Source organism: Cryptomeria japonica, chromosome 5, assembly GCF_030272615.1.
Source record: "Cryptomeria japonica chromosome 5, Sugi_1.0, whole genome shotgun sequence".
Classification (NCBI taxonomy): Eukaryota; Viridiplantae; Streptophyta; class Pinopsida; order Cupressales; family Cupressaceae; genus Cryptomeria; species Cryptomeria japonica.
Window position 1 is genome coordinate 278,393,829 of NC_081409.1, and position 17,711 is coordinate 278,411,539.

Sequence of the window (17,711 nt, forward strand, 5' to 3'; positions counted from 1 at the left end):
CTCAGTTGCCTCTGGGACCTAACAATTGGTATCAGAGCCTAGTCCTCTTTTGCAGAAGTTTAACAACTTGAGGAGATCCAATGTCTACTAATTATTTCAAGAAGGACAGTCCTAAACATGATGGAACCAACTATGGCATATGGAAGATCAGAATGGAGACACATCTAAATTGCATTGATAAAGACATCTGGGAAGTTACAAAGAAAGGTTACACTACTGCTGTACCTGGTCAGCCCAGTCCAACTACCTTGGCTAAAGATGAGGAAAATGATTGCAAAGCAAGAGAAGCACTTTTGAGCGCATTATCAGATCAACAAATCATGGGATTATCAGATAGGTCTACTACTAAAGATATTTGGGATCATTTGGAAACACTGAATGAAGGAGATTCCACAATCAAAATTGCAAAACTTGAAAGCTTTTGGGTCAGGTATGAACATCTGAAAATGGAAGAAGATGAAAGGATTTCTGCTTTTATGAAAAGAGTAAATGAAATTGTTCTGGGTATTAAATGTTGTGGAGGAACCTTAAGTGAGGATGAAATTGTTTCAAAATTTTTAAGAGGATTGCCACCGGCATATAAAATGAAGGTTACTGCTATAAATGAGTTGAGAACAATGCCTAATACATCGGTAACTAGGGATACATTGATTGGAAAACTTTCAACTTTTGAAATTAAAGAATTTGGTCCTGTTGCTACTATAAAGACAGATTTAGCCTTTAAAGCATCAACACCATCTACTCCATCATTTGACGAATCTGATTGGAAAGCCTTTTATGCAAGAGAACTTGAAGAAAGCAGGAAAGAAAATGAAGAACTTGAAGAACTTGAAGCACTATTTGCAAGGAAAATGCCTAAAGGTCCAATTGGAAGTAAGTATGAAGGTAAAGCACCCTTTAAATGTTTTAACTGCAATAAGATTGGTCATATGGATTCGAGATGCCCTGATAGACATGCTAGACTAAGAGAAGAAGCTAGAAGGACATACAAGCCTAATCCTAAATATCAGAGATACAAATTTAAGAAGAACAAAGACAAATCTTGTTACATTGTTGATGAAGGTGTGACTGATGATTTTGATGAGGATCTGACAGACAATGGATGGGTTTTTGTTGCTATAACAGAAGATCAACCGACACCTATTGCTCAACTGGTAGAACAAGCCCTAGCAGCTAAAGTTGAAGTAAAGGATGAATGGATCATTGACTCAGGATGCTCACATCATATGACAGGATACAAAGGTAAATTCTTGAACTTTCAAGAATACAATGGAGGTTTAGTAAGATTTTGAGATGACAAAGTCTGTTCAATCAAAGGTAAGGGTACAATATCTCTTGATGGTAAGAATATTAGTTGAGAAAGGATTTCAGTTACAATTTAAAAATGGAAAATGCAAAATCATGAATAGAACTGGTTTGGAAATTGCAACTGGTAATCAAACTAGAGGTAATATCTTTCATTTGAATAACAGTGAAAAGACATGCTTGATTGCACATATAGATGAAAGTTGGTTATGGCATAAGAGACTCTGTCATGTAAACTTTGTTTGCATGGTAAAGATCAATACTACTAAGGCAGTTAGAGATCTACCTAAAATTGTCAAACCTCAGATGACAATATGTAAGGAATGTCAACTTGGAAAACAAGTTAGAGCTAGTTTCAAAAGTATTCCAGAAAAATCCAATAGTGCTATTGATTTGATTCACACTGATTTATGTGGTCCAGCTAGAACTAAAAGCTTACAAGGTGATAGATATTTCATGCTAATCATTGATGACTATTCTAGAATGTGTTTGGTTACTTTTCTCAGAGAAAAATCAGAAGCACTTGGAAAGTTTAAACTATTCAAAGCAATGGTTGAAAATGAAACCGGTAAGAAAAACAAATTCTTAAGATTAGATCAAGGATGAGAATTCACATCTAAGGACTTTAATACATTCTGTGAAGTGATTGGAATCAGAAGACAGCTATCAGCATCTCAGACACCACAACAAAATGGAGTTGTTTAAAGGAAAAACAGAACTATCTTGGATGCAGCAAGAAGTATGTTATCAGAAGCAAATTTACCACGTGTATTGGAGAGAAGTAGTCAGCACAACGGTCTATACATTCAACAAAGTTCACATCAAAGGTGAAACCGGTAAGACCCCTCATGAACTATGGTTTGATAATACTTCTACTCTTAAATATTTCAGAATTTTTGGAAGTAAATGTTATATTAGAAGAGATGAGTATACTAGCAAATTTGATCCTAGAAGTGATGAAGGAATATTTCTTGGTTATTCATCTAAGAGCAAGGCATATAGATGTTTTAACAAGAGATTGCAGAAAATTGTTGAGAGTACAAATGTAAAAATTGATGAACAATTCAGAGGAACTTCAAGGTATATAGACTCTGAACCGGCAACAGAAATTGTGACAAATGAACCTACACCAAATCCACTGGTACATAATGAAGATCCAGTTACCCCGGTACCATCTGAGGATTCCATAATAATTGAAGAACAACAACAAACAAAGACACCCTGGTATGTAAGATTGAATCATTCTGAAGATCAGATAATTGGAAATAAATTTAAAGGAGTTATGACAAGAGGAAGATTGGCGAATGAAGAGGTATGTCTTATTTCTCAAATAGAACCATCATCTGTTAATGAGGCATGTGAAGATAAATTTTGCATTAAATCTATGGAAGAAGAATTAGAACAAAGTGAGAAAAATAACACTTGGACATTAGTTCCCTGGCCTAAAGATAAAAATGTAATTGGAACCAAATGGATATTCATAAACTAACTTAATGAAGATGGTAAGGTTGTCAGAAATAAAGCAAGACTAGTATGTAAAGGATATTCTCAAAAAGAAGGAGTTGATTACAATGAAACCTTTGCACCGATAGCTAGAATTGAGGCAGTCAGATTATTCTTGGCTTTTGCAACACACAAGAACTACAAAGTTTATCAAATGGATATTAAATGTGCATTTCTGAATGGAGATCTTGAAGAGGAAGTATACATTGATCAACCTGATGGATTTTCTTTGACAAATGACAATGATATAGTTTGCAGGTTAAGGAAAGCTCTGTATGGATTAGAACAAGCTCCAAGAGCTTGGTATGCAAGATTGGATAAGTATCTTTTAAAGATTGGTTTTACTAAAGGAAATGCATACAACAATTTATATTACAAAATAACTAATGATGACATCTTTATTATAGAAGTATTCGTTGATGATATAATCTTTGGAGGAGAAGATGGTTTATGTAAGGAATTTTCTACTAAAATGCAGCAAGAATTTGAAATGTCTATGATTGGAGAAATAAAATTCTTTTTAGGATTGCAGATTTCACGGATTGATAAAGGTATATTCTTGAGTCAATCCAAACACTTGAAAGAGTTACTAAAGAAATTTGGGATGGAGAACTCTAAACCGGTAAGCACACCTATGACTACAAATGACAAATTATCTCAAAGGGATGAATCTACACATGTTAATCCAACTAGATACAAATCTATGATAGGAGGTTTACTGTATTTAACACAAACTAGACCTGATATTATGAATGCAGTATGTATTGTTTTTAGATTTTAAAGTAATCCTAGAGAAAATCTTGAATCAATAGTAAAAAGGATTTTTCGGTACTTACAAGGCACCATAAATCTTGGATTATGTATCCTAGAGATGAAAACTTTGAATTGTTTGCATACACAAATGCAAATTGGGCAGGAGATGTGGATGATAGAAAAAGCACCACCGACGGAGCATTCTTTCTTGGAAACAGACTAGTTTCTTGGTTGAGTAACAAATAGAGTTGTACATCTTTATCAACAAAAGAATCAGAATATGTTGCAGTAGCAACTAACTGTACATAGGTACTATGGCTTAAGCAAATGTTGAAATACATAAAGGTAAAATGAAAGGAACCTATTACCATATATTGTGATAACACTGCAGCAATTGATATATCTAAGAATCTAGTACTACATTCTAAAACAAAACATGTTTCTATCAAACTGAATTTTCTAAGGGAAAAAGTTGAAGAAAAGGAGATAAAACTGGTTTATGTGAACACTAAAGAACAACTTGCAGATATTTCCACAAAACCTTTGCCTAAGGAGACTTTTGAATATCTCAGAGATCAGCTTGGAGTCATACCACCACCGGTAGAGACTTAGATAGTTAATGATTGTCATCAATCGGTGGAATTAAAAGACAAATCTTTTACTCCAGTTTTTTATGAGGAAGCCACTTCTTAGGGGGAGTAGTTGGTATACTGAATTGATTGGTATTTTGTATATGAACTTGGCTTTATTATAACTTTGGTATTTGATGTCAAAGGGGGAGAGATATATGGAAAACACATTATCTTTTGGAGAGATTGGTATGGAAACTTTGGATAACACATGTTGCTCCCAGGGGGAGAGAATGTTGTTTAGGAGAGACTATTACTCTCTATATTTTGGTTATGATCTTTTTGGAGATTGTTGGTTTTTGGCATTTCTGTTTTGGCACTTTGATGGTTTTTCCATCTTGTGTTGCCATCAATGCGAAAGGGGGAGATTGTTGGTATTTTGATATAGTTTTGTCATTGATGTCAACACCTACTAAAACACTAGCACTTTGGAGATCTGGCAGCATTCACTAGCAAGCAAGTAACTATTGCACAGTTACTGGTATATGGTTCACCGACAAGATATAATGATCATCGGCACTTGAAATGATATGGAAGACACTTGGTAATATTGAAGACATCGTATGGACATCTTATCTTAATGAATTAATCATTGGTATATTCATATTTGCTTATTTGTTTTTACCGGCAAATAGGTCCAGGATTACCTAGGGTTACACTGGCAGGTTTATCTTTTCTAGATCAACATGGCACGCTATGGAGATGATTAATTATTGTTGTAAATGCATTAAGCTGACATGTTCAATCGGTTATTGCATCGGATATTATATTATTTGTAAAATGTTTTTATTGTAATATCTTGTAGAGCTGACCTACTAAAATTGGTCTTAGGCTATGGTATAAAGGTAAGATCTTATTTGTAAGATCAAGTGTGGAATGCAAAAAAAAAATTCTGTGAAGGTATATGCGAGATTAAGCAATGCAATACATGCAGACATCATTTGAAGGTGAAGTTAGGTTTTTGTGAAAGCATATTATCATTACACCGGTACTGAATCAAGCATATGAAGATGCTATTTTGTGCAGTACATTCTTATTGGATTTAACCATCCAACTATAGTCAGTGTGACTCCCATTTTGTGATTGAGCAGTGAGCTCTAGGCTATTGGCCTTTCTGCATGTGCAGACCTCATTTATGTACACTTACTATCTGCAGTAGTATCATCCGATTGTGGGTAAGGTTTCCCACTGTGGTTTTTCCCCTTATAGAGTTTCCACATACAAATATTGGTGTCATGTGTTATGGATGACTTTGTGTTTATGTTTCATGTATTAATCTTTACCGGTATAGCAATTAACTGTTAAAACTATCTACCGGCATACTTAACTGGTTTACCGGTATTAAGCATTAAGTTAGTTAAGTTGTTTTTTATTAGACAACTGATTCACCCCCCCCTCTCAGTTGTCTCCAGGACCTAACAATCGTCAGGTTCTCTTCTCTAGTATAAATTTATATCATAGTTCTGGTATGAACTACCATTCTTTCTTACTTCCTTATCTTTGTTATGATCTGCATAGGTTCCTCTTCCTTCGGAATATCCTCTTCCTTCGGAATATCCTCTTCCTCCTTGAAATCTTCCTTTAGAAAACCTTCCACCTCTGTCTCTCTGTCTCTGCTCATGTCTTTTGTTCAACTTCTCTTCTACTTTCAGGGCATATTGTTATGCTTCCTCAACACTCTGTAACTTGACCAAATAATGTTCATCTTGTATAGACATTTGTAGGACATTCAAATATATCACAACTTATTCAACGTCATCATCAACATGTCTGGATCTGATATTCAACTTGTAGAATGCTTCGGTATAATCCTTCACATTAGACTCTTTCTACTTCAAGTTTTGTAACTTTTGAAATAGATTTACTTGGTAATTTGCTAGCATAAACTTTGATTTCAACTTGGAAATCATTAGCTCCCATGATTTGATCTTCTCTTTACCACTTTTTTGTCTATCAACCTGCAAATATTCCCACCAAGGAGACGCATGACCTTTCAACCTAGTATAGACATATTTCACCTTTCTTTCTTCCGCAATATTCTCAAAATCAAAATACTTCTCCATCTCTGAGATCCAATCCATCAATTCATTTGAATCCAACTTTCCATCATACTCCAGTGGGGTAAAATGTGGTTTGGTGTTCTCCCTACTCAAAACCCTCAAGAGCCTTTCTTCATCCACATCAATCATCAGTGGATTTGCTACTTGTTCTATCGGTGCTTCTTCTTCCTCATCTTCACTCACATCTTCAATATGTCGGCCTCTTATCTTGGTTGTTTCAATAGCTTCTAATCAGGATGCAATTCCTCTCAACATTTCCATCACAATAGGGTCTACATTCCTAGGCACTCCACCAATCCTATTTCCTCTTGTGCCATCTTCACACAAATCCTCTGCAGCTGCAAGTCGAATCCATACTTCACCACCCACAATAAAATCTTTAGGACAATGCAATCTTTGAAACAAAATCTCGCTCTGATACCACTTGGTGCTATCACGGTTAGGAGGGACCTTAAATGAGATCTATCTGGACCATACAGTAAGAGTAAAACAAAATGAAAGCAAGACAAGATGATGGAGGCAATGCAAAACCGATTGATTATATCATGAAAATTTGTTTGCAATCTGTTGACAACATGCGGGCTACAAGATTCGGCTTGCTGGCTTGATACAGACATACTCAATTGCAGTCTCGATCAACACCGGACCTCTTAACCTCGAGATAGATCTTTTCAGTTCTGAAAATATTACTAGTACAAGCTAAATTACATTGATTTATATGGTTTAGAGGGATCCGGTCAGCCCAAGAAGAATCAAACACTGATGAACATGATGAAATGTGTAAAACCACCATGTCAGCCTCCGCCAATGAAAATCCTCTGAAAAATACAAAGGAAGAAGTGCAGATCAGAGGGAGGGTCGGTCACACGCTAAGGAATGTTGGAAATAATGAATTGGGGCTCCACAAGCTATGGAAAGGCTCTGCAAGATTTGCCAATAGCGAATAGGTCCAATTGGTTCCGGTGTTCTAAGCTAGAAAACTATCTCAGAATCTGGAAGCGATAATTTGCCGAAAAATGATCCAAACATATCACAGTTCAGGAATAAGGAAGATAATCATGATTACAAGCAAAAATGAGCTCCGCAAGATCTAGTGAGAAAATGCAAAAAGAAATGCTAAAACTACAAAATAGAAAACAAATTGAAAAGAAATATTTTGGTTGATGCAATATTGCCAAGAATCAGGGATGCTCTTGCATCAGATATCCTAGAACTCAGTCCAGCATTCGTGATATACATGAAAAATTTATTCAACCTTTGATGAATTCAAGGGAGTTTGGTTTATCCAGTTACCAGATCTACCACCTCACTTTGGTCTTCCAAGCCATGAGATGGGACACCAAAAACAAATTTATTATCTTACTTAGATGAGTTAATACTACCCAACTCACCTAAGATTAATTATTATGTTATCTCTATATTAATACAATAAACCACCAATGAGTTATCCAAATGGTCTAGACCCAAGCTCCAAACAATAAGGAATCCTAATAGCCTATTCCTTGTGACCTTGACAAACTCATGGAAGCCCACTCTCCCTAACCATGCATCTAGGCTTTAGGGTTACAAAATAGGCACATGAAAAACAAAAAGGGCTCATGAACATAATCCAACTATCCAAGATCTCCATAAGCATAAGAATATCATAAATGCATAATAATGCCAACATCCAGCCTCATAGCACATAAATCACATGCCATCACAAATGGTATTTATACCAAAGGGCCCAACACTGCAGCAAGGTATTTCTCATCTTGCATAAAACATATCAAAAGGCATAAACCATTTGTATTAAAATTCAAAAATATAAAATTTCAATAAAATCAATAACACAGTCTCGATTCACCACAGGACACTCAAAACACACAGGCCCTACCTTTGGACAGATGCAAAAACCATAATAGTAAACTCAGAAAAGACCCAAAAAACCAAAATTATCTCAAGGGTATGCATATAACAGACTCTGTAGCACATCTGATTAGTATCTCAGCTTAAATACATGACTAATAAACACATATAATGAACCAATTAGCGCATTCGTTAAACAGAATAGTGCATTTATTAAACAAAATAGCGCATTTACTAAATGCTTTAGCACATTCAACAAAAGGATTAGCGCATCCAAGGTTTAGCACATACGAAGCCCAGTTCAGCACATCCACGACCCAGAATGGCGCATACAGAAAAAAGAACAGTGCATATAGCCGAGGAAATAGCGCAAACACATGAAATATTAGCACATATGAACAAAGTTCTAGCACATTTAAGATGAAAACTCAAAAAACTCCGAAAAGATGGAAAGCGGAAAATTTGACAAGGTAAAATAAATCTCCAAGACTAAAATAAGTGTCGAAAACACCATAGACAAAGACACCCGAAAGAATGGAAAATAAAGGACCAAGCTAGATCCAAAGGTGAAAACAACACATGAAGATAAATCAAAGTTTTCACACAAAGACTCCCGACAATCTCATTCCTGGAGAATATCCATAACACATAACATATATAAATTCCAAAAATACAATTACACCTCAAACTCCATACAATATAAATGTCATCCTCTCAAATAATACATACCAGAACAATAGAAATAGATATGACACTCAGAAAACAAGCCAGAAACCACATACGACAATACTTAGACATTATATATATACAAATATTTTTCCCCACAACCATATAATATAACTATTACATTAGTCTATTTTCGATAGTTTTCCCAAAATCTCCCAAATACAATCTTTCTCAGTCACAGAGCGGATAATATTTCAAAAATTGAAAATGCAAAAGAGAAAATCCTCCAACCTAGAAAAATGTAGAAATGGTCTAAGAACCCTGATGAAGAGAAAACTAGAGCCAAATTCCAGCCAAGCTTCAACAAATCCAAAGTCCAAATCCAATCTTCAACAATGCTAGTTCTTCCCGAAAGCCAACTCGGATAAATGCATAGATAACTCAATAAATAGAAAATCAAAGCCAAACTATAGAAAAATGTCGACCAATAGAAATAATCAAATAAAATATATTTCTTGCCAACCCTTTCAATTACCAAGGTAAATATATAAAATATTATTTAAATATCTTACCCCAATACACTCATCCAATCATAAAACAAGGTAGGTAAAGAATATAATATTTAATTAACCCAATAGGATAAAAAGGGAAATAATAATATAGACAACCAATGATAGTCTAAACCATGGGGACAATTAAATATAAAATCCTATTAATAAAATAACCAAAGGTATATAAATAAATACCCAAATTAATAAATAATAAATATCCAATAATCATTAAATCATTAATATAAAATCTATTAATTTTAAATATTAATATCAATTATTTATTTAATTTATTATTATAAACTATGTAAATCCATTAAATTAATTTAACATTATTAAACTATAAATCAATTAGCTAATGAATAATTTAATTAATCAATAATCATAACACTTCAAAGCAACCCAACATAGGATAACTCAAGAGACCACTTGACGCTAAACAACAACTCACACCAAGACACTAGACTGACAAGGGTAATCAACTTAAACCTAGAGTGTAGAATGGATTTTCATGTCATCTCCAATCAACTTTCCATTGGGATAAGACATGCTCAGTCATGTGAAGCCAGGTGGAGTTGATGTCTGGTACCTGCAAACTTGTCATCACCAAAACATGTATGACAACATATACAATAACATATATCATAAAATAGGCAAACAAGTAAAGAGAATCACAACATCATATCATGCTCGCAATGAGTGATATGATATCATCTCTATCAGGAATACAATAGTAAATAGTCACAACAATCATAGTATCAACTCATCCAATATAATCATGAAATAGGGTTAGTACATCATAAGATATCATCAAGTCACCATAGCCAAATATAAACCACACATATAAAATGAGTACATATAAAAGTCCATCATAATAATCTATGAATGTCATTATCCACATGAAATCATAATGTCAAGTGAAAATATAATATGTTTATCATAAATAATGAAGCATCCAAATCATAAGTAAATCCATAAACATCTATCAAAAGCATCACAAAGTAGTCTATGCTATAGCAATATTGTCTATCGATACACAAAAAGGAAAGATAAATTAGGGAGGGGCACTACACCATACATCATAAAAACATAATAGGAACATATACATACATAAAAGCATCCATCACTTAAATACAAGGCATCCATAATCATATTCTCTAAGGCATGCAATATCTAGAAAATAGACTGCATCTCATATATACATGTAAAACATCACATAAGTACCATATATCATCCATCACATAATAAACATCATAACATCATATAGGAACCAACATGCACATCGTATAAACATCACTGCCAAAACCGCATATCATATATATCTCAAAAATAGTGTCGGAGTACAATGTCATCATGACTATAAAAAGGAATGAGGCCCATATAGTAATTTAGAATATACAAGTGTCTAAAATGGGATCAGTCATTACTCCCTTGGTCCTCGACATTTGAAGGCCTAACCTATCCCCCTGATAGGGTAGGATGCTAGAGAAGTACTCAACAAGGTAAATTAGGTCTCATGGTTCAATTGGTTTCCAAAAGAATTGTTTGTGTCTGTCATATATGTTTGCAAATCAATTTGAATTTTTAATACTAAGCATCTCATGCATAGCTTCCCAAACAAACTCCCCTTTTGAGTGAGCTCATTCCCTTACTCATCCACTATTGGTTATATCCAAACATTACATTATTTCCAACACATTCCTCTATACTTTGGGCATTATTCTAATTGTTCTTTGTCATTACAAGTTCCCCTAAATGGTCTAGGAACCTAGGTTAAGGTTTTGTTCAAAAACTTGCTTCATTTTGTTGTTTTGGCTTCCTAGATTCACTTGCTCAAACCCAACTTACTAGGTCTCAAGACCCAAGATTTCTTCACAAGGATGTCATGGAGGTTTCTCCACTATTTTGAGTTGTCCTTCAAAATTCACTCCAAACCCAATGAGCTCAAGGTAATCGGGTTCCTTGTTTTGTGTGTGTGAGGCCTAAAAAGGGCTACTAGCCCATGGAGGGCTAATTGGATGAAATTTTCTTGTAGGAGAAAATGATGCTTTACCCCACCATTTAAGTTGACTTGGGACATTCAAAAAACCTCAAAACTAATAGATTTTCATGGTTTAGGCCACTGTCAATGCAAAATGAGGTCTGTCCACCATTTATGGCACTTTTGTAGAGTTTCAAGAGGGTTTTCAAGTTTGCAATGTTGGGTACACCACTCCTTCACAAACCAAGGACCTAGAATGATTGATAGAACCTTACACACCTTGGAGAACATTGTTCAAACAATTTCCACTTGTCATTTTACCAAACACTTAGCATGCTAGCTATGGAAAGTGACAAAAAACAGTCATTTTCACTGTTTTCTCTATCTTTTCACTGTTATTTCTGCAAGGCAGTTGGTTAGGAGCACAAATAGAACATAAAAAATGTAAATAGATGCTACCAAACAATTATTCAACTCTTCTACAACACCAGGAATCATTTGCCAATATAAAAGTATTCATAGAGCCAATTTTGTAACAAAAACTAATCACTTCCCCAAAACAGGGAATTCGTTGTCCTTCACAAATAGTGACATATTACAATGCAAAAGGAGTAAAGTTTGGAGTTAAAATCCCTTAAAAATTCTTCTAGGATAGGTGCATACCTCTATCCATGTTTTTTTTCAACACTTGGTGCATAGAACCCAATTTTTGAGCATTAAGGAAGAATATTAGCCAAGTTAGACAACTTGCCTAATAAGTGCACAAATTCACCTTTTCCATCACAAGAATGGCATAAAAGAAACTTATATACATTATATACATGCATACCAACTTGACCAAATCCATTTGGTGGGAGCCCAGGCCTGGATTAGTCAAGTTGCTGCATTTTGAAATCCCAAACCCTTGACAGGGCAGTGAGCACACCGAAATGAAAGAATTTTGTTTAACCAACTTGCAAATGGAAAAACAATAAAATTATCACTTGAATATAATTGGGAAACAAATATGAACCCTTCCCAAAAGGTACAGTATGGACCAGATGTGCTATAGTACGGATTGCTGCTCTAAAAGAGAGAAAAACACATTAAAAGCTAGAATTTCATCTTTTTTCATATTAGGAAAACTTAGTCAATGCAATCACCAAACTTTTTCAAGGAGAATGGATGCCTTTTTATATTATCTCCAGTTATTTATCAAGCCTATTACAGACATGAGGCTTCCACAACTTCATTATACTAGAAATGTCCAAAAATGACAACTTTTACAAGCCCAAATGACAACATTTGTTGCTCCAAGAGGCATTTTTGACAACCTAACCTCATAAAATTATCTAAACACCTAAGACATGCTTAAAAAACTTAGAAAACATGTTGCAATGATTTGAAAAGCATTTCTAGACCTTTTAGGCAATTTTACACATTTTTGCCCTTTTTGGCCTAAAAACCCAAAATTGTCAACTCACTTCCTGAAAGGCAAAACTTGACCTCTTGAGCACAAAATGAGATCAAAACCACTTGAAAAGACACACAAAAACCTAAAACAACATCATAAACCTAACACAAGATATTACAAACATGAAAGCGTGAAATACTCAAAAAGGAGAGTTTTTACTCAACTAGGTGCTCCTGCACCACCCCCATTGAAAGATATTTTGGTGGCCTAGGTGGTCGTCCCATAACACCCCCACTGCTCATTGTAGCCCATGAATGAGTCCTGATACATTATTTGTAACTGGAAACTCTTTGGTTCTTAGGGATGACACTCTCATAAAGATTTCACCAATAGGGTCTTCTGACCTCCCTAATAAATTTGATTGGCTAAATCCTTGATACCATGACCAATTATATTCTCAATGAATAATTGGGATCTCTCATCTACCCTCTATGCTCTAATAATAGCATCAACTCACTCTACAATTAGTTTTTCCCTCTCCGCATGCCACTTACCCTATGTTTGAATCCATAATAACCTATCCTTATCCCTACCCCTCTCCACTGCAACTAGCTATGCCTGAAACTATGCAAATTGGGCCTATAAATTCTATATCTGAGCCCTAGCTACCTATGGGTCCAGAATTTGAGATACATGATCACCCATTAGAACATCCTATAAACCAATACTTGTAGCTAGAATAGCATGTACCTATATATTAGACATGGTTGCATCATCTTCACCATGTACCTCATCCCTATCATCATCATCGTCATCTAAGTTAGGAATAGAATTAGAATCATCAAAGCTAGAGCTAGAATTTTCTGAAGAGTTTCTCTCCTTTGTCTCCCCAATCTCCTCCACATCTACATCCATACCATCCTCATCCCCTCTCAACACCTACTGTGGGCCCATCATGGGTACATCTTGTTTATCTCCACCCCCATCATCTTCACCACCACCATCTCCATCCCCTCGCCCCTAACCTCTACCTCTGCCTCTCCTCCTCCTCCCTCTACCTCTATCTCTCACTACACCCCATCTATGATCTCCACCTTATCCACCATCTCCACCTCGACCCTACCTTATCTTGCAACCAATACCATCAATAAAAGGTGTTGTCAAAGAAGTCAGTCTCTATGTAGCCCACCACATTAATAGTGAGGAGTCATCCATACATCTATAATATCTAATTATCATATGCCCACTGAATTGGATGAAGACTATCAAACTTTGTATAGACAACCTATGTACTGATACATGACCCCCAATCTATAACCTCTCTAGTGCAATGGGTAAATCTATTGTCCCCTGTGGCATTGCCTGTACCTCACCAAACTGTCTCAAAATGCAATCGACCAACTAGATATCCATGATCCTCTATGACATGACTACACAACCATTCAAATATCATTGTCTATAATATGGAAGGTGTTGATCATCAACCTCCTAGTCGGGGCAATCCCTATAGGGTCTCCAAGTGAAACGTTGCATGATGTCTATCTAGTGTTGCTAGGATATAGTGTAACCCATGTGCTTTTAAACAAATGCACCTAAATATCTATACACATAAGGTTGACCTACCTCCAACTGTATGTCTACAACAGGTCAAAACACTTCAATATGCTCCAGAGCCCACACCTCTAAGAGAATAATACCATAGTTGATCGATTGAGCTTCTAAATATGAAATGGAATGCAATGATGATAAAGCATGGAAAGTACACACAAACCCCAAGCATACACTATGTGTAATCAATAATTGGGTGAACCAAATTAGAAAATGTGTAATCCTTTTGTCAAATGTGAAATAAAAACCACAAATGCATAACCCAATCAATAAATGCATGGTCATTTAAGAAATTATGCAAAAGATCAAAGTCAATTGTGTAATACTTAAACCAACTTTGCAACTGTTAGTAGTTGTGTAACATAAACCACAATTGTGTCAAAAGAATAGTGATTGTGTAAAATATGAGGTGCAATTATGTAACTATTATTTTTTATTCCCCTAAGACCTAGATTGAAAAAGTGCAATAAATGACATCAATCGATAAGATGATTTTTCGAACTTACTACATCGTCTGTGTCCTCTAGCCTCCCAAAGGTATGGACCCACTTCAACAAATGCAGACTACACCAAACTCCCACCATCGCTCCACAAATGCTCATAAACTGCTTTGAAATAATCTGAATCTCCTAGGCTCCAAGCCTGTAAATAAACTCAAATAAACCCTAATCCCCATATTTATAGCCCACTTGAGCCCTAATTAGGGTTTCCTACCCTACCAGTTGTGGTAATTTTTACCTTTAATGCCTTGTATGTTGGTCACGTGAACCTCCTTTTTCCTGCAAAATACATATTTGGAAACCTAATCACGTTATCGTTAAATTGGCCTTCAAATCAATAAAATTGACCAATTTCTCAAAGGGGGGCACCATATTCTCTTATCACTACCATGGCATACTAGGGCGATAATTTTATCAATTGTTGTTTGAAACAACACTCAAAATCATAATGTCTCAAAAAACAGAAAATGTAGACATTGAAAATTGTACTACACTTGCAGGCGATAATTATACTAATTTTTCCTCTTTAATTAAATAAATAAATTATTTAATTAATTCAGTGTCATTCTTCTAAATTAACCTCATTCTTACTCAAATTCAAACATTGAAATTTCCCTCTTTTCTCATAATTAAATATTTTTTAATTATCTAATTTTCCTCTGACATTAATTAAATAATTTTATTATTTAATCAATTATTTTACCATGTCACTCTAATTAAATAAACTTCATTATTTAATTAAATTCAATTTTTTATATTTTCATGATTAAATAATTTCTTTAAATTATTATTTAGCTAGCAATGTCCTCTTACCTCTCATTTCAAATAAATTTTGTAAAATTTATTTCATTTCTCTCTAATTCCAAATTAATTTGATGTTTTTGAAAATTCAAATTCATCAAAAAGCTAATTTCATTCATTCTCCAAAATCACATGTTGAAAATCTTAGTTGTCATTGACTCTTAGTCATCAACACCTTTTTCTTGATAACTCAATGATGAATGGATAGTACCAAACCGGTACTGAGAGTGGGGTGAATCAGTACAGACAAAAACACAATCCTAAAACTGGTTTGTCAACAAACACTGTGCATAGGCAGACAGATAGTAACTCTGGTCTTAAATAGAGTACAACCGGCAAAGCCCAAAATAACTGAGACAATCATAAACCGGTTGACACTTGTCTTCTCATACAATCTAATACTTCATTTCCATTTCACCCTAGTGCATGAACAGATAATCTATCATCAAAAGATATATAAACAACTAGATCAACATGATTTACCTTCAGACACAAATTACTCAAACCATCACATGAATAACACCACACATGACACACAGATTTTTCACTTGGAAACCCAATTGGGAAAAACCACGGTGGGGATGAATACCCACAAGTTGTTTTTGAGCTCTTTAGAAATCCACTCTATTAGGAGCCTTGTCTGGTTAAAGACTGATACAACAGGTTTTGTTAGGAACCGATCCTGTTAGGGATCACCCGGTTAAGGGATGGCTAGAATACCCGGTTAAGGGTTAAACCCTGTTAAAGGTTACCTTGTTAGAGGATTTCAAGAACTCAATGGTTTTGAGTCACCCTGATAAAGGATTTACAGTAAGTCAGTTAAACCTACCCTGTTAAGGGATTTCACAACTATTGAAGTGGTTAGAGATCAATAGGTATTACATTGATCTGGTAATAGCACTCAATGCCAATGCAGATCCGCTTTAGCTCCTCTTCACCTTCTGCACTTACACTTTGCAGGTATCACTTCTCTCTTCTAGTCTGGCAAGAACCACGTATCTCTTCTCTTGAATACACACACACAACTTTTGCCAACAACCTCAGAAAGAAACACAACATCGACCTTATAGGAAAAAGATAGGTCGGTAGCTTAAACCCTAAACCCTAAACCTGTTAGGTTAAGCAATTCAAACGGTTCAATCCTGACCGTTGAGCACATTTCATTAAATGCAACAATCTTGAGCCAATCTCAAGATGTTCTCCATCATTCGTTTTCCACTGATTTCATGGCGGCTGATAACCCATCACACGTTATCACCATTTACAGAATTTGCACATTCTTGAGGTAGATAGGGACAATCTCCTTCATGCAAGATCCTTCATGTGCACAAAGCTGACATGGCAACACGATCTGTTCTTCGTTACAATGCTAACTCATCATACAAAGTCACTGATTGAGTCACACAGGCTTGAGGCACTTCAACTGGAAACCTTGAAGTTGAGACTACCAACCAGTAGTCATACAAAGCTTCCATGTGTTGGTTCCCATAATCACATGTCGGTTAACCTTAAACAAACGTACCGCTTCACTTTGGCACAAATTTCGGTTCACAGTGTTATACCAGTTCTCACATATATCGGTTCTTGGTAACATATTGGTTCTCACATATACCGGTTCTCTCCTCTTTAGCATATTGACATCAATGACAATATACAATGTAATCATGTCCTCATACCGGTTCACATAATGCCAACATTTCTGACTAATCAATCAAATCTCCTAACCGATCAATCAAATCAATCATCAAATTAGTCAAATGAATGAAACTCTCAACCAATATTAGTTCATTGAGTAATTGTCTCTCACCAACCTATCTCATGAATCCTCAACTATTGATCAACTTTGTTTTCAAATTGATCTCAACTGTCAAATCAAACTCTCAAAATCTATAAATTTAGGTTCAATCTCCATTTTCAACAATTAAAATCTTAAAATTCTTATCCTTATACTCCATAAGTATTTTATGCAACTCTGAGAGTCGTCATCAAAATACCATAAGCAAGAAAGAGAAGGGCAATGGAGGCTAGATGCATAAATTGGCAATGGAGTTTGGTTTAATTTGATTATTGTTATTTGATAGTTAATTTATTTATGCATTCCTTTATTGATTTGAAA

At 35.1% G+C, this 17,711-nt stretch overlaps 1 protein-coding gene across 1 annotated transcript in view; it reads right to left on the reverse strand.

Annotated features, from left to right (window-relative positions):
* The window catches only part of LOC131039619 (uncharacterized), a 31,973-nt gene extending 18,372 nt beyond the window's left edge, over positions 1-13,601 (reverse strand). The window contains exon 1 of the mRNA XM_059220576.1: positions 13,476-13,601. Coding sequence (XP_059076559.1) covers positions 13,476-13,601 — 126 coding nt within the window. The remainder of the gene's footprint in view (positions 1-13,475) is intronic.
* Positions 13,602-17,711: the final 4,110 nt, after the last annotated feature.